The sequence below is a fragment of the Malus sylvestris genome, chromosome 17 (assembly GCF_916048215.2).
Source record: "Malus sylvestris chromosome 17, drMalSylv7.2, whole genome shotgun sequence".
In the NCBI taxonomy this organism is placed as follows: Eukaryota; Viridiplantae; Streptophyta; class Magnoliopsida; order Rosales; family Rosaceae; genus Malus; species Malus sylvestris.
The window spans coordinates 8,826,148-8,847,390 of NC_062276.1; the positions used below are offsets into that span (position 1 = coordinate 8,826,148).

General features: G+C 41.4%; 4 protein-coding genes across 4 annotated transcripts; 1 reads left to right on the forward strand and 3 right to left on the reverse strand.

The window, feature by feature from the left end:
* Positions 1 to 118: 118 nt before the first annotated feature.
* Positions 119 to 9,682, reverse strand: LOC126612328 (glycine-rich RNA-binding protein 4, mitochondrial-like). The gene is made up of 5 exons (XM_050280722.1): positions 9,445 to 9,682; positions 9,273 to 9,341; positions 8,997 to 9,103; positions 8,785 to 8,915; positions 119 to 345 (listed from the first exon to the last, which is right to left on the reverse strand). The coding sequence occupies exons 1-4, from the start codon at positions 9,608 to 9,610 to the stop codon at positions 8,802 to 8,804; spliced, it is 456 nt and encodes a 151-aa protein (XP_050136679.1). The 5' UTR covers positions 9,611 to 9,682; the 3' UTR covers positions 119 to 345; positions 8,785 to 8,801.
* Positions 9,683 to 11,572: 1,890 nt separating this feature from the next.
* Positions 11,573 to 13,421, reverse strand: LOC126612314 (F-box protein CPR1-like). The gene has a single exon (XM_050280704.1). The coding sequence runs from the start codon at positions 13,220 to 13,222 to the stop codon at positions 11,882 to 11,884; it is 1,341 nt and encodes a 446-aa protein (XP_050136661.1). The 5' UTR covers positions 13,223 to 13,421; the 3' UTR covers positions 11,573 to 11,881.
* A 537-nt stretch (positions 13,422 to 13,958) lies between these two features.
* On the forward strand, positions 13,959 to 15,548 carry LOC126612346 (uncharacterized). The gene is made up of 3 exons (XM_050280736.1): positions 13,959 to 14,116; positions 14,927 to 15,131; positions 15,216 to 15,548. Exons 2-3 carry the CDS (start codon positions 14,940 to 14,942, stop codon positions 15,345 to 15,347), a joined length of 324 nt encoding a protein of 107 aa, XP_050136693.1. The 5' UTR covers positions 13,959 to 14,116; positions 14,927 to 14,939; the 3' UTR covers positions 15,348 to 15,548.
* Positions 15,549 to 15,595: 47 nt separating this feature from the next.
* On the reverse strand, positions 15,596 to 18,462 carry LOC126612345 (protein NRT1/ PTR FAMILY 6.4-like). Its single transcript, XM_050280735.1, has 5 exons — positions 18,311 to 18,462; positions 18,105 to 18,213; positions 17,765 to 17,982; positions 16,912 to 17,459; positions 15,596 to 16,660 (listed from the first exon to the last, which is right to left on the reverse strand). Exons 1-5 carry the CDS (start codon positions 18,311 to 18,313, stop codon positions 15,766 to 15,768), a joined length of 1,773 nt encoding a protein of 590 aa, XP_050136692.1. The 5' UTR covers positions 18,314 to 18,462; the 3' UTR covers positions 15,596 to 15,765.
* Positions 18,463 to 21,243: the final 2,781 nt, after the last annotated feature.

A 21,243-nucleotide genomic window follows, 5' to 3' on the forward strand; every position in this document is an offset into this window, starting at 1 on the left:
ATATGAAGCATTTCAAGTGATTGTGGAACACAAAAACATTTTCTCTAAAAACGTTTTTGGTCATTTTAAAGCACTTCCAAATAAATCTTGAGTTTATTTGACCTAATGGAGACTCAAATGATAAAAAAACTTTGATTACCAAAAATAATCTTAATATTTCATTACAAAAAGAGAAAAATATTGTATGATGAAATGGGCTCTGGTCTCATACACTTCCCAGAAAGAACACATGAACGGTGATACTATCTCTACATTCTTGGCTTGGATTAAGATAACTTTGACAAGCTTCGAGCACCGAGAAAAAATTTCATTCAACTTGCATTCTGCATGTCATCAGCCATTCACCTGCAAACAGGAAACTCCGAAATTAATAAACTTTCAGATGCAATTTTATAACGAAGAATACACAAACAATGACGAAGAAGAAATTAACATTGTTGAGCATTTAAGTTACGATTTTTAAGCATCGGGGTTTAGACGTACATAAACTACGCCGTGTAAGTTTATCTTACATTGTCGGTCCCAAGCCCGGATAAAGGAGGAGGGGGAGGGCGTCAGGTAGTCGACAGCCGGCACTCCATGATCACGTCGAATCCTTATGAAAATGAATCCAGAACGAAATCGCGCTAAAGCTAGGGCATCACCCGTAAGTGGCGCGCTGTGTGACCCGAGCACAGTGATAAGTGAGCAAGGGTCGCTGTATCTCCATCGGCACCCGGATGCAGTGTTAAATGAGCAAGGGGGCTATAGAAACTTCTTTTCGAACGACTCCACTCAAAGTTGTTTGGGAGTATATGCTCCTATCAACTTTACACGGGACACACAAAAGAAGTACTTTGATCCTATTAGACGGGGAAGGGTGAAGAAGCTAGGACAGAAGGGTAGAGTTCAAGAGAGCAAAATGCGTTTAGGAACGTGGAATATAGGAACCTTGACGGGAAAATCTATGGAAGTAGTAGAAGTTATGGTGAGGAGAAGGATAAATATTATGTGCCTACAAGAAACTAAGTGGGTTGGTCGTAAGGCAAAGGATCTAGAAAACTCAGGGTTTAAACTATGGTATTCGGGCACAAATAGAACGAGAAACGGTGTTGGCATCATCGTGGACAAGACCTTGACACAAGATGTTGTAGATGTCAAAAGGGTAGGAGATAGAATCATGGCAATCAAGATTGTAATAGGACAAGAACTTATCAATGTGATTAGTGCGTACGCACCTCAAGTAGGGTTGGATACGAGTTCGAAGGAGAAATTTTGGGAAGACCTTGGAGACTTGGTGCAAGGAATTGCTCAGACGGAGAAGTTATTTATATGAGGAGATTTAAATGGACACGTGGGCAGGGAGACAGGCAACTATGGAGGTTTTCATGGTGGCCATGGTTTTGGGGAGAGAAACGAGGATGGGGAAGCTATCTTGGATTTTGCAATGGCATATGATCTCTTCTTAGCCAACACATTCTTTAAGAAGAGAGAAGAACATGTGATCACCTACAAGAGTGGGTCGTCAAAAACACAAATAGATTTTCTTCTAATGAGGAAAGGGGATCGTATAACTTGTAAGGATTGCAAAGTTATACCAGGAGAGAGCGTGGCTAATCAACATCGCTTGTTGGTGATGGATGTACATATCAAAAGAGTGAGAAAAAAGAACAAGACTTGGAAGTGCCCAAGGACTAGACGGTGGAATCTAAAAGAAGAAAAACAAGTCATTTTCAAAGAGAAAGTAATCACCCAGTGTGTGTGGGATAGAGAGGGGGAAGCTAACCAAATGTGGGATTCCATGGCTAGTTGTATCCGAAAAGTAGCAAAAGAGGTATTAGGAGAGTCCAAGGACTTTGCCCCACACCAAAAGGAATCTTGGTGGTGGAATGAGGAGGTACAAACAAAGGTGAAGGCTAAGAAGGAATGTTGTAAAGCCTTATACAAGGATAGGACCGATGAAAATGGTGAAAGGTATAGAAAAACGAAGCAAGAGGCGAAGAAAGCTGTGAGAGAAGCTAAGTTAGCAGCTTATGACGATATGTATAAGCGACTAGATACCAAAGAAGGAGAGTTGGATATCTATAAACTAGCTAGAGCAAGGGAAAAGAAGACAAGGGACCTAAACCAAGTGAGGTGCATCAAGGATGAGGATGGAAAGGTTCTTGTTACAGAGAACGCGGTTAAAGATAGATGGAAAGGTTATTTTCATAATCTTTTCAATGAAGGACATGAAAGGAGTGCTTCTTTAGGGGAGTTGAGTAACTCAGAAGAGTGTAGAAACTACTCTTTTTATCGTAGAATCCGGAAGGAAGAAGTGGTTGTAGCTTTGAAGAAGATGAAGCATAGAAAAGCAGTAGGCCCAGACGATATACCAATCGAAGTGTGGAAAGTTTTGGGAGAGACAGGTATAACATGGCTCACTGACCTTTTTAATAGGATTTTGATAACGAAGAAGATGCCAAATGAGTGGCGAATGAGCACTTTGGTGCCTATCTACAAGAATAAGGGCGATGTACAAAATTGCATGAACTATAGGGGTATTAAGCTAATGAGTCATACAATGAAGCTCTGGGAGAGAGTCATTGAGCATAGATTGAGGCAAGAGACACGGGTTTCGGACAACCAATTCGGGTTCATGCCAGGGCGCTCAACCATGAAGGCAATCTATCTCTTACGAAGGTTGATGGAAAGATATAGAGATGGGAAAAATGATTTACACATGGTCTTTATAGATTTGGAAAAAGCGTATGATAGGGTCCCAAGAGACATTCTTTGGAGGATTTTAGAGAAGAAAGGAGTACGAGTAGCATATATCCAAGCTATACAGGATATGTATGAAGGAGCAAAGATTGCCGTAAGAACTCATGAAGGACAAACCGAAAGCTTTCCCATAACTGTAGGATTACATCAAGGCTCATCCTTAAGTCCTTACCTTTTTGCGTTGGTAATGGATGAGTTAACAGGACATATTCAAGATGATATTCCTTGGTGTATGCTTTTCGCAGACGATATAGTGTTGATAGATGAAACTCAGGAAGGGGTAAATGCAAAGCTTAACCTTTTGAGAGAAGTGTTGGAGTTTAAAGGTCTTCGCCTAAGCCGATCAAAGACAGAATATATGGAGTGCAAGTTCAGTGCAAATGGAGTCCAAAACGAGTTAGGGGTGAGGATCGGAGATCAAGAAATACCAAAGAGCGACCGTTTTCGTTACCTAGGATCTATCTTGCAAAAGAACGCAGAATTAGATGGAGATCTCAACCATAGAATACAAGCTGGATGGATGAAGTGGAAGAGTGCATCCGGCGTGTTGTGTGACCGCCGTATGCCACTGAAGCTCAAGGGAAAATTTTATAGGACGGCAATAAGGCCGGCGATGCTATATGGCACAGAATGTTGGGCGGTGAAGCATCAACACGTACACAAAATGGGTGTAGCGGAGATGAGGATGCTTCGTTGAATGTGTGGGCACACGAGAAAGGATAAGATTAGGAATGAGGATATCCGGGGTAAAGTAGGAGTAGCCGAAATTGAAGGAAAGATGAGAGAAAATCGGTTACGGTGGTTTGGACATGTGCAAAGAAGGCCTACTGACGCTCCGATTAGAAGATGCAACTATGGGACAGAGGTTCAGGGCCGAAGGGGTAGAGGAAGACCTAGGAAAACTTTGGAAGAGACCCTAAGAAAAGACTTAGAGTACTTGGATCTAACGGAGGACATGACACAGGACAGAACACAATGGCGTTCTAAGATTCATATAGCCGATCCCACTCAGTGACTTGGATTTTTCAAGTCTCCAACCGAGAAGTTTTCCTCACTCGGGAAATTAAGGGAACACTACCTCAACCTACATGCTCCACTCACAAAGCTTCAACATACAAGCTTCAACAAAAGAAAATTCAAAGAACTTAGCGAAGAAGGCTTTGGTGTATTTAACACAATACGTTGAAATGAAGGAAAGCTTATTTATTGATATCCCCGATAAGTTACAAATATGTACATATACTTGAGTCAAAATAAACAAACAAGAGGGAGCATTCACAAAGGTTGCTTAGGAGAAGTCTCAGCAGTCGGTAGAGCCCCAGAAAGAGAAGGCACCGGAGGAGGATCATTCGGAGCCTCATTACTGGACAAAACCCTAGAAGGAGGAGACATCAGAGGTTGATCATTTGGAGCTTCATTACGCGGTACAGCCCCAGAAGACGAAGGCAATAAATGTCTTTGGAACAAACCCACAAATCTCTGATGATCAAGTAAAACCTGACCATCAGATTCCTTCATCTGGTCAAGCTTCCTCTTCATGTTTGTAGCATAGTCATGTGCGAGCCGGTGCAACTGTTTATTCTCATGCTTGAGCCCTCTAATCTCCTGTTTGAGACTCATCACTTCAGCAGCCAATGATTCAACTTGGCGGGTTCGAGCAAATAGGCGTTGGGCCATATTAGACACAGAACCTGCACACTGAACATTGAGAGCCAGAGAATCCTTAACAGCCAACTCATCAGACCGTTTGGAAAGTAGTCTGTTATCTTTGGGAGTGAGAAGGTTCCTGGCTACTACCGCGGCGGTCATATCATTCTTCATCACGGAATCCCCAACGGTAAGAGGACCAGTAGGGGAGACGAAGGATGGGCGCCATATGTTGTCTGGAGAAGGCGGGGCTGCCTTTTCAACAAGGTTCAAGTCAAAACGACGGTCGGAGGGGCCAGACATTTTCAAAGGTGTTGAAGAGAGAAGAGGTCGGACAAATCAAGATCTTAGAAGTGCAAGAATGAAGCTTCCACTGGTGGATATTCAAGTGTGCTTTGGAACTTAATGTCAGCCCCTATAAAAATCTGCACTCGACGAAGCTTCAGAAATCGAAGAGGCGCCTGCTCAGAAATCGAAGAGGCGTTTGCTTTCTCAAAAGCTGGGCTGCTAAGAGACCACGAGGGTCGATCTCAGAAATCGAAGAGGCGTTTGCTTTCTCAAAAGCTGGGCTGCTCAAAGACCACGAAGGCCGATCTCAGAAATCGAAGAGGCTTGCTTTCTCAAAAGCTGGGCTGCTCAGAGACCACGAGGGCCGATCTCAGAAATCGAAGAGGCACCTACTTTTCCAGCCTTGTCAGCACCTGTCACACGCACACTCAGCTTGAAGATTTCTGGCGAAGTAGAAAGCACATGAATCGTACTGTTCAATCACCCACTTCCCACACGCAACAGTAACTCATGGGTACCACAGATAACTTTGCCAAAGTTCTCTGACAAAGTTGAGACATGTGAAGCTTGCAGCTCCCGCTACATCGCTCTGACCAAGAAGGGTAAAAGAATTGCAAAGAAACAACACTAACAAAGTTTAGACACATAAATTTTGAAGGTCTAGATACCATATTATTACCCACAAGGGTAAAGGAACAGTACCACTGCTGGATAATTGGAAAGTCCCGCTGTGTCAACCTTTGTGCTTCGTGGCAAGGTAGACTAGCAAACATGCCCAACCTTTACTCACATTCGAGAAAACACTCCCAACAGGATTGCTTGCTCCAAAATCGAAGAGGCACCGCCCTCCGAATCTCGATAGCCAGACTCCCAACATGATTACTTTCTCAAAAATCGAAGAGAGGGTAAAGGAACAGTACCACTGCTAGATAATTGGAAAGTCCATGTGGGTCAACCTTTGTGCTTCATGGCAAGGTAGACTAGCAAACATGCCCAACCTTTACTCACATTCGAGAAAACACTCCCAACAAGATTGCTTGCTCCAAAATCGAAGAGGCACCGCCCTCCGAATCTCGAGAGCCAGACTCCCAACATGATTACTTTCTCAAAAATCGAAGAGAGGGTAAAGGAACAGTACCACTGCTGGATAATTGGAAAATCAATGTGTGTCAACCTCTGTGCTTCGTGGCAAGGTAGACTAGCAAACATGCCCAACCTTTACTCACATTCGAGAAAACACTCCCAACAAGATTGCTTGCTCCAAAATCGAAGAGGCACCGCCCTCCGAATCTCGAGAGCCAGACTCCCAACATGATTACTTTCTCAAAAATCGAAGAGACACCGCTCTCCGAATCTCGAGAGCCAGACCCCAGCAGGATTGCTTTCTCAAAAATCGAAGAGGCATCGTTCTCCGAATCTCGAGAGCCAGATCCCCGACAGGATTGCTTGTTTAAAAACCGAAGAGGCACCATTTTCCCAACTTCAAGAGTTGGATCTCCTTGGATAAAGCTTGTCTGTAATCTTCACACGCAACATCAGCTTTCCAGATACCACAGACCACTTTTTCAAAGTGCTCTGACAGAGTTAAAACATGTGAAGCTGGCAGCTCCCACTACCGTGCTATGACCAAGCAGGGTAAAGGAATAGCATTATTACTTGATGTTAGGGAGACTCCTATATATGTCCACCTCCATCCCTAACGGACAGGCAGACCTGCAAAAATGCTCAACCCTTTCTCTTATCTGAGAGGGCACTCCCAACGAAGCCTTTCGAAATATTCAGCTTTCTTTCCCCCCGATAATACCTCTGTAAACAAGCTATACTAGAGCAAGAATATCTCATATCATCAGGGTTAAAAGCAAGAGTATCCCATATCATGCTTTTTCCCTGTCTTTTCCTTTGGCCTTGTTCTTACCTGCAAGACAAGGAGAAAGAGAGCAATCAGTCAGCACTTGGAATCAAGCTTCCAGCCAGGAACTGACTGCCTGGAACCCCTTACCTGGCATTGCTCTCGAGTACTCATCTTCAACATCTTATGCTTCCAGGGAAGATACCGCATCTGCCTGAGGAACAGATAGGGCAAGTGAGAAGGATACAAGGAAGCATGTGGAGACAAGCGTAACAGCACACGTGCCGATACATCCACTACTCTGTCAAAAGCAAAAGTATCCCATATCAGCAGGGTCGAACGTACTCTAGATTTGATGGACTTGTTTTGACCCTCAAATTCTTCAGTCGGCCTTATACTCTGGAGGAAACCAGAAAACCCTCCAGCCCGGTTCAAGAATAAGCTTGTGGAAAGTTACTTCTTCAAAAGCAAAAGTATCCCATATCATCTCTTCTCATTTTTCTTCTATTTATCCTTCATGCTGCCTGCAAGATAGGGAGAATGTGAACAATCAGCCGGAGCTCTGATTGCTTACCTTGTCTGTCACCTCTTTCAGCAGATCCCCTAGCCCGGCGACTTGGGGGACTCCTACTACATGGTTTGTATCGCGCTTGACCAAGCCTGAAACTACAAGTAAGCTTCAAGTGAAATTGATACATTACCTTGTGCATCTCCACCAGTTACAGATACCACCCCTGGATGGAGGAAGAGTACTTCCAGAGAAGATGCCACATCTACCTATGAGACAGATAAGGCAAGTCAAGACGATACCACACTCCGGTACTTAGAAGGTTCGTGGTTAAGAGATATCATTCTCCCACAATATTTCCTAATTTCATTTGAACTAAATCATTCACGTGTACTCACTAAGGGAGAGCTTGAACCTATGTACTTGTGTAAACCCTTCACAATTAATGAGAACTCCTCTATTCCGTGGACGTAGCCAATCTGGGTGAACCACGTACATCTTGTGTTTGCTTTCCTATCTCTATCCATTTATATACTTATCCACACTAATGACCGTAGCAATCTAGCGAAGATCACAAAAAGTGATCGTTTTCGCTACCTAGGATCTATCTTGCAAGATAACGGAGAATTAGATGGAGATCTCAACCATAAAATACAAGCTGGATAGATGAAGTGTAAGAGTGCATCCGGCGTGTTGTGTGACCGTCGTAGGCCACTGAAGCTCAAGGGAAAATTTTATAGGACGGCAATAAGGCCAGCGATGTTGTATGGCACAGAATGTTGGGCGGTGAAGCATCAACACGTACACAAAATGGGTGTAGCGGAGATGAGGATGCTTCGTGGGATGTATGGGCACACGAGAAAGGATAAGATTGGGAATGAGGATATCCGAGGTAAAGTAGGAGTAGCCAAAATTGAAGGAAATATGAGAGAAAATCGGTTCCGGTGGTTTGGACATGTGCAAAGAAGGCCTACTGACGCTCCGGTTCGAAAATGTGACTACGGGACAGAGGTTCAGGGCCGAAAGGGTAGAGGAAGACCTATGAAAACTTTGGAAGAGACCCTAAGAAAAGACTTGAGTACTTGGATCTAACGGAGGACATGACACAAAACCGAGCGCAATGACGTTCTAGGATTCATATAGCTGACCCCACTTAGTGGGAAAAGGCTTTGTTGTTGTTGTTGTTGTTGTTGTTGGGGTTTAGACGTACATAATTGTTACAACAATGAAGAAGAAACTAGTAGTCCGTAGAGTTAGGCTTAAGAAACGAATGTGTAGTTGAGCAAAGCTGCAAACTGCGAGCAGTAAGAGATGGAAGATCAAAGGATAACTTAATTACATTTTAATTGACTTCTCCGTGGCTGCCAATCTCTGATTGTTTTAGTTTAAAACATTTATTTACAAGAATCTGAAGAAACAGTGATCTAAAGCTACATGCTTGAACAAAATTTGCAACGAGAAGTGCGTGACTCAAAGTGCTGTTGATTTTTTAAGATGCCCAAGTTCCTTCCTCCTAACAAGATACTATCATCAGATACATAAAACGTAAAGCTTCTCAACCACATGTGAAATGAATTAGCTTACAAGTTTGATTACTAATTAGATCAACGTGATTGACCAATCAAAAGTAATCATTCTCTTCAAATGACAAGGGATAATGGTCACCATATTACAAAGCACAATTTACAGCTTTCGCAACTAAACATCTTTGGTCATCATCGATTTGCCATTAACATGGAACATAACTTACCACTGTACCAAAGGAGTTCATGTATATCGAGTGGCAGCATCCCCACTGTCGGGAAGGCGAGGAACCACAGCAGGTCCTCCCCTTACTTTTTCAACAGCAGAAGTAACCCTCAATGGCCGACCCAGCAATGCCTGCAAGCAGAACTACGTTAATCAGAAAATCTTTATAAAAGAAACAAACTTCGATCCATGACAATATAGTTTCTTCATCACCTTTCCATCCATGGCATCTTTTGCAACCTGTGCTTCATCTTCCTTGGAGAAATTAACAAATCCGAACCCTCTTGACCTACCGGAATCTCTGTCATACACTATCTTTACTACAATGCAGAATATGAACAAAGATTAATTCTTTTTTTAAGGAAAACCACACATAACATCCAAATCATTGAGAAATAAACTGGAAGTGATCATTGGGTCATTTTATCGAACACGTAGACGACTGATGAATAATTTGCAAAATTTCATACCGGGAAACCAAGATTTTACCTTCGGTGACCTCCCCGAATGAAGAGAAGGCGTCTTTCAATGACTTCTCGTCCACCGACCATGACAGTCCTGCAAAACCCAAAAGCCAGATCACCATAGAAACGATCAAAACACGAAAACTACATAAGTTTGGAGGTGTATTGTATGTATGGGGAGGAGTGGGGAGAGAAACCTCCAACGAAGAGCCGGTTGTTTTGGGGAGGAGAGGAGGAGGAGGAGGAGGAAGACGGTGTTGCGCAGAAGAATCGCCGACTTAAAGTTGGGTTTTGGATTGTGATTGTTGTCGATGCTCTTCGAGCAGGGAGCGTCCACAAAGTGTTGTTCCTCATTGATGGCATGATTAGCCGATGACTTGTTCCTTCTTTTGCGCGCTTTTGAGTTTTGAGCTGGATTTGGTTGAATTTTGAGGTCCATGCCACATGGGCATAAAGTTACTTTAGGTCTTAATTATTGAAATGCCCTTTAAAACCAACATCGAATCTCATGTTATCCTGCAAAACTCAAATAACATTACTTCACTTCATTTTATTCTTTGAAACTCAAAAAACTTCACTTCTTAAAACACACATTGCGTATTTGTATCTACGCCGTCTCAATCTTTGTTTGACTAGAGGAGGTCTCGAGTCAACTCACACAAACCAAAAGATAATATACTTATATTATTTCAATATTAAGTTATGGCTCACCGTGACTCATTAAGAATGAATTAATATCAGTTTAAACGCATTACAAGACATCTAATTAAAATAATGATGATTAATTATTTTCCAAATGTGCTGGATTAACGTAACGATTCTTAAGAGCCCACTCGTGCTCCATGCATCCACTCTTTTCATCTTATTTCCCTCCCACTTGTGATCACTACTAAAATTTTTTCAGGGACACCTCGTACTCGAGCAAGAGGTCTGTGCAGGTTGTAGGTTGTAGGTTGCAGTGGCTATCTTCTTCTCGGAGAAGATGACTGTGCACGGAGAAGAAAGAAAATAGGGATTCTTCTAGCCTCTCTCCTCCTTGCTTCTGCCATGGTCTCATCCATCGATGCCACCCACTTCTCCTCCAACCTTTCTCTGTCGTCTGGCGAGGCAGTACATAAGCCCAAAATTCCCCAAATTATTTCAACCACCTTAGTAATTTTTCTTATGGGTGAAATTTCCTACATAAGGTTAGTAAGATGGATATGATCTATCATGGGTTGGTGAAATTTGGGGGTGGAGCTGCCATGGCTTTGGGAGAATAGGGAGGGAGGTGGTTGGTGGAGGTATGGCAGTTGTGTTCTTAGTGAAAGAGAAAGTGGATGTTTGGAAACTAGTAAAAGAGAAAAATGGTGTGTTTGGTTAGAAAGATAGTGGGAGTTTGGGGAGAGTTTTATTTGACCGGTGTTTTAAATTTAGTGGTCCATATTAGATAATCAATAACTTAGGTACTCCCTAGTAACTTATGAAACCTCGTAATGGACGCTTAAATTATGATTTTATAATTTGTAATATTGTTTTGCATATGATTTTTGAATGAAATGTATTATATTTAAATTTTCAATGTTGTTGTTGTCTATAAATTTTTTGACCTTTATTATTGGGACCCCCCAGTTTAAAATCCTAGATCCGCCACTGGTGATCGCATTTCATTTTGGATCCGGTTTGCTCCCACTTTGTTCCACCGTATTCAGCAGCTTTATCGTAAGGTGCGTAGAACCTCAACTCGGGTGTTCGCACCACCACCTTCCACCTGTGTGTCGATCTCGGCACTGTTGCCAGAGGTTCCACTAACTTCTTCCCCAGTTTTATACCATTGGTGGCAGCAGATTAGTTGTGTGTGGAGTTCGATGGAGGACGTCGACGTTTGCTTCTGTTTTTTGTTGTCGGGGCTTGGTTGGTCTTCACCTCTAGTGTTTGTTGGGTTGCTCGTTTGGTCGCCGGAGCTTGCTTTGACGGCGGCAAGAGATCTAAACTGCTAGGGTTTTCAGTTTTTTTATGTCTTTCTTTTTCGGGCTCAACCCTTGCGTTGGGTTGTTGTTATGATGGCTCAGTTGTGGGCTTTTGTTTTGTATGCAAGTTTCTGGTAATGAAAGTTTACCTTTCATCCAAAAAAAAAAAACAAAAAGAGCCCACTCGTGCTGGAAAGACGCAAAAGAGTTTTACAGTGTAGAGATAATTGCAGAAAGAACTGTACAAGATGGTTCAGTCTCGGTTCTGAATCATCATTGATACCTAAGCAGAGGATCCAAGGACAACCTGTTCACAGTATTTGTCGCAGCCGCCTCACAACAATTACACGATCCCCCATCAAGAACAAAGACGAAATGAAACGAACATGGGATGGGATATTATACAAGATGCAGGAAAAATGCAGCAAATAGTCAATTGTTCATACACCACAAGACTAGAAAAATATACAACAACGACTTGGACTACCCAAAACAAAGGTGAATTAGAATGATACGAGTTGAAAACCAGGCGGAGAACTAACAAACTAACAATAATGCGGTACCGTACAACATAAAGAGCAAAAGGTTGATCACGTAGATCAATAACCCTGGCCCTAGTCTAAAAGAAGTTGCAAATCATTACCGTGTGATCAACCCTTTTCGCGCCAACTGACTACTTTCCACCCTAATTTTGATCATCTTCAGCTGCTTCCACTGCCAGATCAAGAGACTCTTCACTCTGCTTGGAACTTTCCGCTTCTTCGAGGTAAGAGGGGCCTTGTTGATGCCTCGCAGCAAGAACATCGTCACCATCCAGAAGACACAGGCTCCCTACACAAATAGTTACCGTGACAGGATGCGAAATACTATAATTTTCCACCATAACTACACCAGGGGGAAAACCATGAATGTCAACTTCTTTGACAGTGTCTTCCTCTATGTCAATCCAAAAAAGCATATAATAGTCATCTACAAAAAGAACCATTCCACTATTCTTTGAGAACACCAAAGGTTTGTAATGAAAGGTCTTACGACAAAGGGAACCACTGTCCTCTTCATTAATAGAATAAATCAAGGTCCAAGATTCCGCAACTCCAAATTCCTTCATAATCCAACCATCATGTCTGGTTCGTCCATGACGAACACAAATATATAAACAGTCTCCCAAGACCTCCAAAAACAAATATGGCTTATCAACCGGGGCAGGAAACGCGCCACATTCCTCAGTGGCAAGATCAAGGGTTACAATTGTGTATATATCTGAACCATCATCCATCAGCCAACACAGAGCACCGTTCACATAAACGATATTATGTAAATCAAATACATAATAACTCCACCAAGGGATGTTGATGTTTTGGATCCTTTTCCATGAGTTAGATTTTAGGCTATAAATTTGAACCGAATAAGTCAAAAAATATGGTTCTTTATTTCGAAACTCCACAAATCCAACAAGTTTATAGTCATCGTTAATGGAATCGTACCCGAAAGCATAGCAGGGAGAACCGAGTTTGGTCATGATATTCAAATCAGCCTCAAAGGTTGTGGGGGGAATCATCTTGAACTTTTGAATTGAAGGGTTCCAAAAAGCAATATCTCCGTCCTCCCCTTTGCCTCCTTTGCGAATGCAAACCAGGCCGTGAACGGAGCGGCCAACGATCTCGGTGTACGCGGCAGGGCATTTTATCCACCTTACAGATATGAAATCCGGCAACCGCGGATCGAAGGGGTCAACTTCAACCGCCGGTTCAGGGCATTTCAACGGCGGAGCAATCTCGACGCATTCCCCGAACGCCTCCGAGTCGTCAAAAGACACTGAAAAGAAATCGGAAGGATACGACCCAACTAAAAGGGCGCGATCAGAGTTGGTTGCGGCAGACCGTTGGAGATGGGCTTTGATGAAGCGGCGGCTGCGGATGGTGGCGTTCCAAGATTTGGAAACACAGAGGGATCGGAGCAAATCCTTGGGAGGGAGACGCGTGAGGATCTCGAAGAGTAGCTCCGGAAGGAGGTTTGACAATGACATGTTTGATGTGGTGTTGATTGTTGAAAGATACTGAAGCTTACTGATTGAGGGTAATTCTAGGGTTTAAGGGTCAATCTGTGCAGTTGGGTGGTTTCGGAGGAGGGAAAGGTAACATTTTTCTTTTTTATTTTTCGTTGGAAGACTCGCATTTGTGAAGCTCGTTTACAAACGAAAAGAAATACCATTAAAGTGTACTTCTGATTTTTTCTGTTATAAATGATGCACTGGCGGAAAACAGTCATGCTCATATATTTTCGGATGCGAGTTTGATCTTTTAAGTCCTTGTTGAATTTAAAAATATTTTTTCTAATGCTCTTTCAATCATTAAAAAGTATTTTTCAAACAAGAAATGCTTTATTAAGAAGAACTTGTTAAATGACTGAAAGTGTTTTTTAAAAAATATTTTTAAGTTCTAAAAATACTTAAAATGCTTCTGCTGCATGTATTATATGATTCTTACTAGAAGCACTTGAAGTGCCTTATAAAAATTAGCTTTCATTTTTACTAAACGAGCCATAATGAAATTCCGAACAAGCCACGAATCATGTTGGGATGAAGAAAACCAAGAAGGAAAAAGGTCAGTATCGCACAGTATTTCTGTAACGCACATCTTACATACAAATTGAACATGGACCGTTAGATTAAAGCTTCAATTACAATCGAGATTGATCCAACGGGGACCAAAAAAATGTGCTGGCATTGGGTTAGAAGTATGTTGGGCTTGGTAGGTAGAAGATAGACCCAAACCGAAAGGCCCAAAGTACCAGCTAGGCCTACATGGCAAAAGGAGCGAAAATCAACTTCACCACTCAGACTCCTTAACAAGGCAGTCAGCCCTCGCCGCCGCCGACGTCGTCGTCACTGGTTGCAACTCCGTTGACAGACATACTTGAGGTCATCTCTCTCTCTCTCCCCTGTATAATCTCTTCCTTTCTTCCTTTTATTCAGTTTGTAAATCTGCTGCTTTTTCTTTTTCTGAGTTCTCATTGTTTACTTTTTGTAGTTCATGAATTGCCGGGTAAGTTTTAAATCTAACTGTGAAAAATCTGATTTTTGGGTGCAATGAAGATAAAAAGTTTTGTTCTTGAGAAAGATTGAGCTTAATTACCACCGGGCTTAGTCTAATTCCGGCTTTAGAGATAATACAACATCTTAATTTTGTTGTATTTGTTGAGTTTTAGGAGTAATTGAATGGAGGTTTGTGATAAATTTAATAACTTTGGGGGAAACACATTAGGTTTGATCACTACATGATGTGCCTGTGGCGGTTCTTGTTGAACCGTGTAGTTCGTGGTGAAATGTAGAGATATTAGTGTTCAAGGCCACTGAGCTTGGATGACGTAATTTTTCTGATTTTTTTACGATGATTTATTGGTTACGAGTTAAAATGATTGTAATGTAAACAAGGAAAATGATTGGCACTAGCCCGTTTTTAATGTTTTGATGTTCATCATTGCAATTCTGATTTAGTAGTGATTGAGATCCTTTAAGCAAGCTAAACCCTGAAATCTTCTAGATATAAATAGTAAGCTATGTTTAACAGAGGCACTAAATGTTCGCGGTGCTTTTTCCTAGACTTTCTGTATTCCCGAGTTGCTATGTTTATCTTCTTTCTGGAGTTTGTCTTCTTTCTGATGCAGCCATGTATTAGTAGTTTTCACATACATTGAAGTTATGTCTTAGGCACCACTTTGGGATGTGTAGGTTGGAGAAGAAAATGAATGCTTTCAAGGCTTATAAAGCCAGTGTCCCAATTGCATGGAGCCCTAATCTGTATATAACTTTGGTGAGGGGAATCCCCGGAACCAGGAGACTTCACAGGCGTACTTTAGAGGCATTACGTCTCGGAAAGTGCAATCGAACTGTCATGCGATGGAATACTCCTACAGTTAGGGGAATGCTCCAACAGGTTTGATAAGTTCACAGTGGATGCATTCATAAGGCATCTGTCCTCTCCGTGGTTGATAATGTTAGTATGTTATTTTTCACACAGGTTAAGAGATTGGTCGTGATTGAGACAGAAGAGATGTATAATGCCCGCAAACAAAACTTGGAAAGTCACCGAGCTCTACGTCCCCCATTGGTCGTAAATCACCAACCTGGTTCTGCAAGTGGACCTTCTTAATAGCCTATGTAATTGTTTAGAGGTCAGCTCTCAGCTTCTTAGATATGATTGAGGAGACTAGTAGTATTCCTGTAGTGTAACTTTTTGTCTCAAAATTTGCAGTGTTTCTGAACTAGTTCATTAACGTTGATAAAAGTAATCTTGCAACTAGACGGCTTCTATTTTGCATATGCAATATGTTGGATGGTTTGATTTGGCAAATTCCTGATTTCTTGACGTGTGTCATGGATATGTTGTTATGCTGTTAATTTTGTTTTTCGGATGAATAAAAATCTGTCATTACATTGCATTATAGAGCACACTGTATTTACATTTAGTCCGAGAGACTGCGGACAAAAAAAGGATTTAAATATCTAATAAATGATTGATAAGCATACAATATTACACAAGATCCTTTTGGAAGCATACTTACTAGGTTCTAAGGCCCTTCCTTTGCCTCAATTCTGATTATCTCTGGCATTTCTTCAACTGTTTTGATGTTCGAGCTCTTGAACTCCTTTTCGCCACTAGCATCATGGCTATTGTGCTGATGGCCTTTGTATTGGTGTTTCATTGCAAAGGCAAGAAAAACCAAGAAGTTTATAGCTCCTAGCACTGCGAGGACCCAGTAGAAGTTATCCACCCTTCCTTTGTTCAGGTTACTCCTCAGCCAGCTCTTCTTAGTCACTTTGTCCACTACTGTCACCAAAAGACTGCTAACGTAGAATCCCATTGAGATGGTGCTTAAGAACAGCCCCGTGCTCATGGACTTCATCCTGTCCGGTGCCTCTCTGATGAAAAACTCAAGCTGTCCGACATAGACAAAAGCTTCCCCTGCACCCACGAGGAAGTATTGTGGGATAAGCCAGAAAGCACTTAGCTTGGTATTTTGGTGAACTGTAATGTTTCTTCTTTCTTTCTCTACTATTGCGGCAGCTACCATAGCCGACGTTGATAAAATGAGTCCAACCCCAATCCTCTGAAGGCTTGTTATTCCTTGGGCGTTGTTGGTGAGTTTCCGAGCAAGGGGAACAAAGAATTTCTCGTTTAAGGAAGTAAAGATGAGGATGGTGATGAAGAGAAATGCTGAGAAAGAACCCGCAGGGATTTCAAAGGAGCCTACTTTTCGGTTCATGAAGGTGGCTTGTTCGATGGTGAACGTAGTCATTTGAGAGTAGACCGTCCAAAAGAGGATACATGTCGACCAGATCGGCATGAGCTTGAAAACCAGTTTCACCTCTTCAACTTGGGTCACTGTGGATACTATCCATGAGTTGCTTCTGTTTCCTTCATGAGCTGCATATTCATCTAGGATTGCAGCTTTGTCTAGACATCTAACCATTCACATGCGTAGTAGATAAACAAAACCTAGTCAGTGCCAGTGAAGAAATTTGATGTAATTCGGATAGTTTAGGATTCTGACGCTCATTTTCTCATTTTGCGCACGCATGTTTAATTATGTACTTTTTTCTATTTCTTCAATTCAAAGGCCAAAACTAAGTAGGGTGTGCAGGAGAGAAAAATGATTTGCAGAAATTACTTCCCGATGATAAACATGGAGTACTGGTTTTATATGTAAACTTACTTGAGCCTCTCTGTGTGGGGGATCTTAGCTTCTTGGCATCCATTTAAAAGGCTTGGATGGGAAGGATGAGGATGAGCCCTCTTCTTCCAAGCCAAAAATATCACTCTCCATATGACAGTTAAAGGGCTTCCTCGAGGCTTGCTGAACCGGTAAAACGTCGTCCCCGCGAGAAATACGACGACCGCAATGATCATTGCCCCGGCTGATATTCCGTACCCCAACCCTCTGCTAACATTGACTTGCACATACACCAGCACAATAACGGCAAACAGAGACCCAATGCTGATGCCAAAGTAGAACCTGTTGAAGAAGAAGATCATGGCCTTCTCTTCCTTGGGGTCTGCGGCATCGAATTGATCGGACCCGAAACCTGAGACGTTGGATTTTATCCCACCACCACCCAGCGCTGTAGTGTACAAAGCAGCATAGAGCAGGGCTAATTGGCTGCCGTTGGCCTCAATGCATTGATGGTGTTGCTGTCTGTAGTCATCACATTGAGGTGGTCTCATGCTATGAATGGACGTAGCCAATGTCAAGAAAATTATCCCCTGCAAGAACAAGAAGGATTCAGTTTTTATAACTCTTGAAAATCACTCGAATCCAAGCATTCGAAGGCTTGAGTGCATCGAAGGGGGTTCGAGCACTGCTGGAGGGGTCTTGGGAGAGCTCAAGAACTGCTTGAGCGATTTTGATTGATTCCCATTGATAAATCTTAAAAATCGTTGTGAGCTTCAAGATGAATATTCCTTGACAGAATGACTTTTAAGGAGTGTCGGACGAAAAGTAGGCTATAAGTCTTTAATATGTTAATAAAAAGGTTAATATTGCAAATTTTACATGGCTCAAAACTTACCACAGCAGTTATGGTTGCAGAGAGTGCAACTGTGAGGTACCTGCCAAGCTTAGCATCTGCTAGGAACCCACCAAGGAGGCCAAGGAGGTTCAAAGTGCCCATGAAATTGGTCACTATGTTTGCAGATTTTGCAGAAGATAAGTGCAAATCTCCAACCAGGTATGTAACCAAATTCATAGATATGCCCATCACACATATCCTCTCAGCCAGTTCAATTCCTGCAACATAGTCATCATGAAGCAAAAAAGTACCTTAAGATAATGCATAACAAAGGTAGATGTGATCTGTCCATAACTCAAACGTGAATATCAGAAAGAGAGAATCTGATTCGAGAAAGCACCCAAAATAAGCCCTGCAGCAAGCCATCCTCCAGTCTTCGACTTGTCCACCGGATTCCCTCGGAAATCCACCACATCTCCATCTTTCTCACCTTTCCTTGAGATCAAAACCTGTTGGAAGTTAACGAAATGTAAAAAGAAAGAGAAAAAACAAATTGAAATTTCAAGTTTTTAGTATGATATTGGAGTTGTATGAGTAAGTAGTTACCATCTTTTAGAGAGAGAGAGAGAGAGAGTTTTTTCTTGCTTAGGATTGCAGTAGATTCCATGAATGATTGGGGGTTATAAATAGAAGTGGGAGAGATGGTGAATACTAGCTTTGTCACGGCCTCCACAGTTCTGGTGGTCAAGAGCAGCTAAGGAAGGTGACCACTTTCGAATACGTAAACATGTTTTTGTGGTTTTGCTGCATTCTACTAAAACAATGGAAAGTGACATTCACGTTTTTTTGATAGAGTTGGGAAAGGAAAAAATGACACCGCTGTCTAACACTTGGATGCCATTGATAGATCTTATGGAGAATCAAATCAAATGGTCCACCAGATCCACAAGCATATGTCGACGAAGAATTTAAAGCTGGAGCGTAAGTATGAGTTTGTGTTTTCTATCATATACTCGTTCTTCTACTACTAGGTTGTATGGTGAAAATAAGTTGGAGCTTTTGTATGACAACATGAATTCTAATTTTGTCGGTGACTAATCTAACATCTAATCTAACAAAATCTATCATTTGACAAAACCATTATTACCTGCTTGATTTGAATCCTTTGCAACTGTCTGTTATAATCCTCAAGAATTACGACATTCGATCTGTCATAATGTCGGATTGAATCAAACAAAAGCACCTCAATAATAAGTTTAACTTTTCAATAATCTTATAATTATCACAAAAAGAAACCCCAAAAATAATGAAATACTTTTGTTTGCCCGAGCACAATCGTGTACTGGTGGAATACCCTTTTGAGTCTTGATCAGGGCAATGTTGCTCTCAGTGCAGTGTCATACTGTTCAAGTTGTCACGGAAGAGACCTATAGGTGTCCATTCTCCGGGTTATAAGTTCTTCGAGGGAGGGGAGGGACTATGCAAGTTTATACATAATGGTACAATCCATCGTGTATCCACGCATGAGTCGATCTGCACTGTTATAATCTTATCTTACACAAGTTTTTACGACTGATTATATCAGAACTTTTAAGTTCAAAGATTATATTAGTGTGCGCAACGTAAAGTCAGACCACGTTATAAGAAAATTGAGCATAATTTGATCAGAGTCCATGTTGATTATTCACTATCTTTTTAAGATTCCTAATGCGGTCCTATGGTTTTTTATGGTGATTGGAATAATTGTCTCTAGCAACTTCGCTAAATGCGCGCAATTTATGTGTGCACATATTTATAAAGAAGGAAATCATATTGCAGATGCTTTAGCTTATTTTGGGGCAGATAGTTATTCTTATTATTGGTGGTCCACGATTTTAGATTTTGTAGCCTCTGCACATGTTCGTGATATTTCGTTTTGTCTTTATTACTGTTTTCGTTGATCGTTTGTGTCTTTGCGGGTCTTGACCTAGTCCCCCGTATGTAACTTTTTTGTTTACTTTCATTTATTATCAATGAAATTGGTGGAGAAGGGAATGGCAGGGGATTTCTGGGAGTAATGGTCCTCACCCCTTCATGAGAGAGTAGGTGCCTTACACGCGACAATTGCTAAATGACTAATCTCACCTAATCTTTCTCTATTTGGTAAAAAAAAAAAGCAATAATATTAATATTGGGTAAAGTACAAAAAACTAGCTCAACTATTGGTGTCAAGACGCTTTCATACCTCATCTTTTAAAATTGACAATATCATACCGCATCTTATGAATTTGTGACAATGTCATACTTCCGTCAGTTTTTCTGTTAATTTCTCTATTAAATGCTAACGTGGCCCGACACGTGTCCCACTCACTAATCCAGCTGGATTAAAAAATAATTAAATATATTTTTAATAATTAAATATTAAAAAAATTAAGAATAAAAAAAACAAAAACAAAATTCTTAAGGGTGCGGCATCCCCTTTCCTTCTCCTGCACCAATTTCAATTTTTTTTGTTCTTCTCTCTCCTCTTTCTTCATCTTCTTCTTCTTCTCCTGGGCCGAAATTGGATTTGTCACTTTTTTTTTTTTTTGGTTTTCAATTTTTTTTGTTCTTCTCTCTCCTCCTTCTTCTTCATCTTCATCTTCTTCTGGGCCGAAACTGGATTTGTCACTTTTTTTTTTGGTTTTCAATTTTTTTTGTTCTTCTTTCTCCTTCTTCTTCTTCTTCTTCTTCTTCTTCTTCTTCTACTTCTTCTTCTTCTTCTTCTCCTAGGCCGAAACTGGATTTGTCACTTTTTTTTTTCGTTCTTTTTCTCTCTCCTTCTTCTTCTTCTTCTTCTTCATCTTGGGCCGAAACTGGGTATGAAATTTTTTTTTCTTTTTGTTTTTTGTTTTTTTGTTTTGTTTCTGGGTTGCAGGTAGAGGGAAAAGGGGACGAAGATGAAGATGGGGAGGAGACATAGAGGGTTCTTCTTCTTGGGCCGAAATTGGGTTCGAATATTTTTTTTTTGTTTCTGGGTTGCAGGTAGAGGGAAAAGGGGAAGAAGATGAAGATGGGGGAGGAGAGATGAGTGTGCGTTGGGTTTGGGGGGGGGGGACGAACTGGGTTGGCGGAGTGAGGGAGTGGCGAGAAAGGGGGAGAGAGAGAGAGAGAGAGGAGAGAGAGGGTGGTGGAGGACGGGTGGGAAGGGGTTGTGGGTTGCAGAGAAGAGAGAGTGGTGAGAAAGGGGGGAGAGAGAGGAGAGAGTGAAAAGATTTAATATACATTTTTTATTTTTTATTTATTTTTATTATTAAAAAAAAAAAATATATATATATATATATTTTAATCCAATTGGATTAGTGAGTGGGATACGTGTCGGGCCACGTCAGCATTTAACAGAGAAATTAACAGAAAAACTGACGGATGTATGACAATAGTTGAGGTAGTTTTTTGTATTTTACCCATTAATATTCGTATGTATTTATAATCAACTTGAAAATTGGTTAGCTTTCATTAGGGTACATTAGGTAAAACTTTGGTGGTATAGGCTAGCCAGAAAGGCAGTCATCTATGAACCC

Coding starts and splice junctions, on each gene's coding strand:
- LOC126612328 (XM_050280722.1), bottom strand. CDS start 9,610: ATGCCATCAATGAGGAACAACACTTTGTGGACGCTCCCTGCTCGAAGA. Junction 9,342..9,444: donor CAACCGGCTCTTCGTTGGAG/GTTTCTCTCCCC, acceptor TGGGTTTTGCAG/GACTGTCATGGTCGGTGGAC. Junction 9,104..9,272: donor ATTCGGGGAGGTCACCGAAG/GTAAAATCTTGG, acceptor TCTGCATTGTAG/TAAAGATAGTGTATGACAGA.
- LOC126612314 (XM_050280704.1), bottom strand. CDS start 13,222: ATGTCATTGTCAAACCTCCTTCCGGAGCTACTCTTCGAGATCCTCACG.
- LOC126612346 (XM_050280736.1), top strand. CDS start 14,940: ATGAATGCTTTCAAGGCTTATAAAGCCAGTGTCCCAATTGCATGGAGC. Junction 15,132..15,215: donor TTAGGGGAATGCTCCAACAG/GTTTGATAAGTT, acceptor TTTTTCACACAG/GTTAAGAGATTGGTCGTGAT.
- LOC126612345 (XM_050280735.1), bottom strand. Junction 17,983..18,104: donor TGCTGCAGGGCTTATTTTGG/GTGCTTTCTCGA, acceptor ACTATGTTGCAG/GAATTGAACTGGCTGAGAGG. Junction 16,661..16,911: donor CCCCACACAGAGAGGCTCAA/GTAAGTTTACAT, acceptor GTGAATGGTTAG/ATGTCTAGACAAAGCTGCAA.